This window comes from Anastrepha obliqua, unplaced genomic scaffold (genome assembly GCF_027943255.1).
Source record: "Anastrepha obliqua isolate idAnaObli1 unplaced genomic scaffold, idAnaObli1_1.0 ptg000012l, whole genome shotgun sequence".
NCBI lineage: Eukaryota > Metazoa > Arthropoda > Insecta > Diptera > Tephritidae > Anastrepha > Anastrepha obliqua.
Window position 1 is genome coordinate 515,849 of NW_026562179.1, and position 5,398 is coordinate 521,246.

General features: G+C 34.8%; 1 protein-coding gene across 1 annotated transcript; it reads left to right on the forward strand.

Moving 5' to 3' along the window:
• Window positions 1-385: 385 nt before the first annotated feature.
• Window positions 386-1,763, forward strand: LOC129251269 (E3 SUMO-protein ligase ZBED1-like). The gene is made up of 2 exons (XM_054890636.1): window positions 386-461; window positions 535-1,763. Exons 1-2 carry the CDS (start codon window positions 428-430, stop codon window positions 1,761-1,763), a joined length of 1,263 nt encoding a protein of 420 aa, XP_054746611.1. The 5' UTR covers window positions 386-427.
• Window positions 1,764-5,398: the final 3,635 nt, after the last annotated feature.

Below are 5,398 nucleotides of genomic sequence, written 5' to 3' on the forward strand. Positions count from 1 at the left end.
ACTGTTCAGCGCTATGGCAACTAGAATGATGGCCGCTACGCCTGCGTCTATGACTGCATTTTGTTCTTGTAGTCGCTAGGCATAGAATTTTAGCTTTGAACGACATACGCATTTTGAGGAATAAAGTGAGTGCCCTGTGTGAGCGGTTGTATGCACATGCATATGTGTATATTAATAAGCATTGTTTTGCTTGAATTGAATTCACATATTTATATTTGCATATGCCATCTTCCTGTGTGCCTGGTAGAGCTGTGCGAAACATCGATGTAGTATCGATACATCGATGTTTCTCCTTTCGTAAAAAACATCGATGTTTTTTCTCCGATGTTCGATGTTTTTGCCAGTTTTTCCATCACTGAGAAAAAAACGCAGTAAAAGCTTAGAGCGTTATTTTTGGAGTTATTGGTGTTGGCAGGCAGTGGTTATAATGCATAAATATCTTAGAGCTTCAAATGGGCAAGGTATGTACATATATATATTAACTGATGCCTTCTTTACAAGTTAACCTCTGTGTTTTGTCTCATTTGTATGTAGGTTGTAGTGCGGCAACCATTGAAGAAAAAGAGCAAGAGGAAGAGCCGCAAGCCAAAAAGGCGCGATATGGTCAGTCCAATGTGTGGAATTTTTTTAATAAGTCCTCGGATGGCAAGACTGCCAAATGTTTAAAATGTGGTAAAATTTATCAAACCAGCGGAAACACCACCAACATGGCGGGACATTTAAAGCGGGTACACCCAACGTTAACGGTGAGTGAGTTGCCAAAGGCTTCAGGACATATGGCGGCTTATTTGGATAAAAAATATGAAGCCTCATCGAAACGGAAGAGAGATTTGGACAGCGCATTGTTAAATTTCATTTGCTCCGATTTACGTCCATTTTACATTGTAGAAAACGAGGGATTTAAGCAATTTGTAAATGCTTTGGATCCCCGATACGAATTGCCTTCACGATCAACATTGCTTTCAACATGTTATAATAATTTATTCATGAACATGAGAATGAAACTGAAAAGCATTTTGCAAGAAGTGGAATATTGCGCTGTGACAACCGACTGTTGGACATCTCGAGCCAACGAGGCTTATTTGACCGTGACTTGCCATTTTATAGATCCAGAATTTAAACTTCGCACAGCAGTACTTTCGACTAGTAAGTTACAGAATGAGAAAAATCATTCTGCAGAAAACATTGCGAACTCTCTATGTGCAGTGCTAATTGAATGGGAAGTTATGGACAAAGTTGCAGCCATTGTTACCGATAGCGCAAGAACAATGATAAAAGCATGTGAGATATTGCAAAAAAGACATGTGCCATGCTTTGCGCATGTTATTAATTTAATAGTTCAACAATGCCTGAATCAAGAGAAAATAAAAGTTATTATGGGGAAATGCAAAAGTATTGTGGGATTTTTTAAGAAAAGCACAGTAGCTTACGCCAAGTTTAAAGAAGCTCAAAATACAGAGAAGCCATACAGTTTAAAGCAAGAATGTTCTACAAGATGGAATAGCGCATTTCATATGATTGAAAGAATTCTTAAAACAAATGATGCTATAAGCAGTGTTCTTCTTTCAACCCCAAAGGGACTTGCCCCGTTTTCGGCTGACGAAATTTTAATTTTAAAAGACATACAAATTTTATTGCAACCTTTTGAATGTGCAACATTGCAAACTTCATTAATAATTCCTATAACTTGCGGACTTCTGCATAATTTGCAATTGTTAAAAAGTGACCTAAAAACAGTTGAAGGTCGCGAAAGCTGCAATTGATTATTGGAGGGCATATCGTCCAGACTACTGCAATATGAAATTCGCAATGTTCCTCGAGTGGCAACTTTGCTAGATCCTCGGTTTAAAAAAGAAGCGTTTCACTCACCATTTAACATCACTGAGGCTCAAAAACTCTTGGAAAACGAGCTTTCTTTTTTCAACGCACAGAAGTCTCGCCCTTGCGACGAACCACGCCTGCCAACATCAACCTCCACATCGCAGACATCCCTTTTTCAATTTTTGGAAAAAAACAAAAGTTTGAAACATAAAACTAATATAATACAGTGGATTCCATATTGTCAATTCGTCAATATTTTAATCTAGACAATTTGGAATCAAACTCCAACCCTTTAGATTATTGGAAGGTTGTATTTTACTTGTCAATTCCAGCGTTTAAATATGTGTATTAATTAAATTTTATTATTACAGATCTCATCAGATAAATCATTTCAGCATTGCTGCAAAAAATATTTCTGCGTTCCAGCAACTTCGACAGAAAGCGAACGTATGTTCAGTAAGGCTGGAATCGTTGTAAGCGAAAAAAGAAGTTCGCTTCAGTTCAAACATGTTGACATGCTACTTTTTATCAATCGGAACAAGTGGATCTTTGAACAGCAATGATTGTTTTATAGTTTTAAGTTTGAAAAAGATTGAATTATGCTTTATAGTATTAAGTTTGAAAGATTTAATTTCTGTTTTATAGTATTAAGTTTAAAAGATTGAATTTCTGTTTTATAGTATTAAGTTGAATGATTGAACTTCTGTTTTATAGTTTTAAGTTTGGAAAAAGGATGTTATCCTTAATAAAGATATATATATTATATAGAGAATCAAAAAATGTACTATATTACTTCGATGTAGTATCGATACATCGATGTTTTTTTCTGAAAAACATCGAAACATCGATGTGGTCAAACATCGATGTTTCAACAGCTCTAGTGCCTGGTAATGAAGCGTTTTGTATACAGAATTTTTTGATTTATTTGAAGGGATATGGGCACCAAGTGTACATACGCACATACAAATATGTACATGAGTATTCAAAAGAAATTTGTTTTAGCATTTGTGAGGCAGGAATTTGATCATTAGGTTATTTACATGAAATATAAGGCGATGCTCGTGAGGTAGGTCATGTTGCTTCAGTGCACACATATGCGTGCAACATATACATATTTAATAAAGATGCAATTGAACTTAGTTGTCCCATATATGCAAATACGTTTCTTTGAAGTTTTCTTTATTTATTTTAAAGTTTTATACTATCTAGAAAATGCATACATACAAATGTATGTACATTATTATTCCCTGTAATAATATGTAAATTGAAAAAGATTTGGTTTGCCAAAGGAACAAATAAATGCATATTCAAATGTAAATACATATGTCGATATACCAAAACACTTGTATGCTATGAATTAATTTCGACTCAAAATATTAGTAAAAATTTTCATCAAATTTGTTTAGTTTTAAATTTACTAAAACGCACATACCAAAATGTGAGACGTCGTTTTATAATGAATTTTTTAAATTAAATCAAAATATTAAAGTTACTTTGATTTGAAATGTTGGCGCATATAATAAATTCAATCATTTTTTCTTCATCACCTTTGTCTGAAAATACAAATTGAATAAATTTTCGTTTATCAAGGGAACATAAAAATGCACAAGCAAATACTTTGCAAAATGCTGTCGGCTATTCGTCAATTTGATTTCCTACAGAGGCCAAAAACTGTGCAGGGCCAATATGCTAAAGGAGAAATCGCTGTAAAACATCTCTGTTAAAAGTTTCACCACACCCCGGCGGCGGTTAGACTTCATTTTTGACAATTCACACTATTCGTAGCTCGTGAGAATTCTCTATATTTAACGTTCTCTGTTTAATACTTTAGCATCGTCTGGTTCGGATGTATTCTCGCACGCGCTTACATGTAAAGCAGAGAGCGTTCGACAACAGTTTCTTAAATATATGAATGAAAAATGCAAACTGGTGAAATAATAAATAATTTGTTGTTTTTTTTATTGAAATATATTTATAAATTCTTATACTTGAATAAAAAAAATTAAATTAAAAATACTTCATATGTAAATAATTAACTTGAGTATCTAGAAATGCAGGGAAAAATTAGAAATCAACATAAACATGTCCCATAACTATTTTAAATTATACCTACTTTACTAGCAAAAATAATCGTGCATTTCCCAAGCAGCGTTCGGATGTTTGTCATCGTTGTTATCTTCCGTTTGATTGAAAACCAACACATAACTTAGAACTTTCTTCCACGAAAGAAGAAAACGAATGAAGCAACTGTCAAAAATTGCTGTAAGATAAGAAATACGAATAAGAAGAGCAAAGCGTGTCGCCGAGTACGGGAGACAAAATCCCTTCCCTCTTCCCCGACCATCCTTCGCCCTTGAACAAAATGTTTCCCTTCCAGATGTCTCCTCGTGTGAATCGGGTCAATGGTTTACAAAGTTATTTTTTGTGTTATGATATTTGAATAATTTTGATAATAGACCTAAATTCAATAGAATTTAGTCAATTAGATACTTAAAATTTCATATTCATGCATGCATATACTTAGAATTATTATTATTATTATTATTTATTAGAGCAATATGAAATATAACACTAATTGATAGAGCACACTAGCTACTTAGGCCTACGGTGCTATTGCGTTACTTAGAATTAATTTATTCATCTCACAAGAAATAATCCATTTGCGCATGCAAAATGCCGACGGCAAATTAGCATGAAAGAAAAATGTACAAGTCTTCTGTTATTTTCTTTTCCCTAACACCAAATCATGGCATTTTACATTTCAATGCAAACGCTATATTTATTTCTGTTGACTACGCCCCGCTATGTTAACTCCCTTCTGTTAACTTTCTTACCCTCGTTTTGATGTGTTTTGACATTTAGCCTGCCCGATCGTTCCTGAGCCTTCTCTATCAATTTACGTTCTCTGCCATCGCTCAATGACCGTAACTGAGTTAAAAGAAAAATTGAAAGAACTAAATTTAGACACATCAGGACGGAAGCAAACTCTTTGTGGTCGGTTGATGGACCATTTAGGGGTAGGTTGCAGTGATGACGAATCAACAAATTCTGATTACACTGAAGCGACTGCAGGTAAACAACTCAGTAAAAACTATGAAAAGGTTAATTTTACTTTAGGAGACATTGAGGATAGCGTAACGTCTTTCTCCGGAGACGATCATTACGAGGTAAGCCATTGGGTTCGTGAGTTTGAGGATATTGCTGACACTGTGGGTTGGAGCGATCTGCAAAAGTTTGTGTACGCAAAGCAGTTGCTGCGGGGTGCAGCCAAGTTGTTTGTAAGAGGTTTAGTAGGAATAAGGAGCTGGCTTTCGCTGAAAGAGAAATTGATTGATGAGTTTGGAAAGCAGTTAAGCGCTGTAGAAATACATCGAATAATGAGACAGAGGCATAAGCGGCCAAAAGAAAGTCTCAACGAATACTTTTATGCCTTGATTGAGATAGGAAATCCAATTAAGTTAGATGAGGCTAGCGTCATTGAGTATTTTATATATAGATGGAATACCTGATTCGCAACTAAATAAAGCTACGCTATATGAAGCCACCACTTTAAAAGTCTTGAAAGAAAAAATTCAAA

Excerpts from the sequence above, each read along its gene's own strand:
- LOC129251269 (XM_054890636.1), top strand. The coding sequence starts at position 428 with ATGCATAAATATCTTAGAGCTTCAAATGGGCAAG. Across the intron at positions 462-534 it reads TAGAGCTTCAAATGGGCAAG|GTTGTAGTGCGGCAACCATT; the intron begins GTATGTACATAT and ends ATTTGTATGTAG.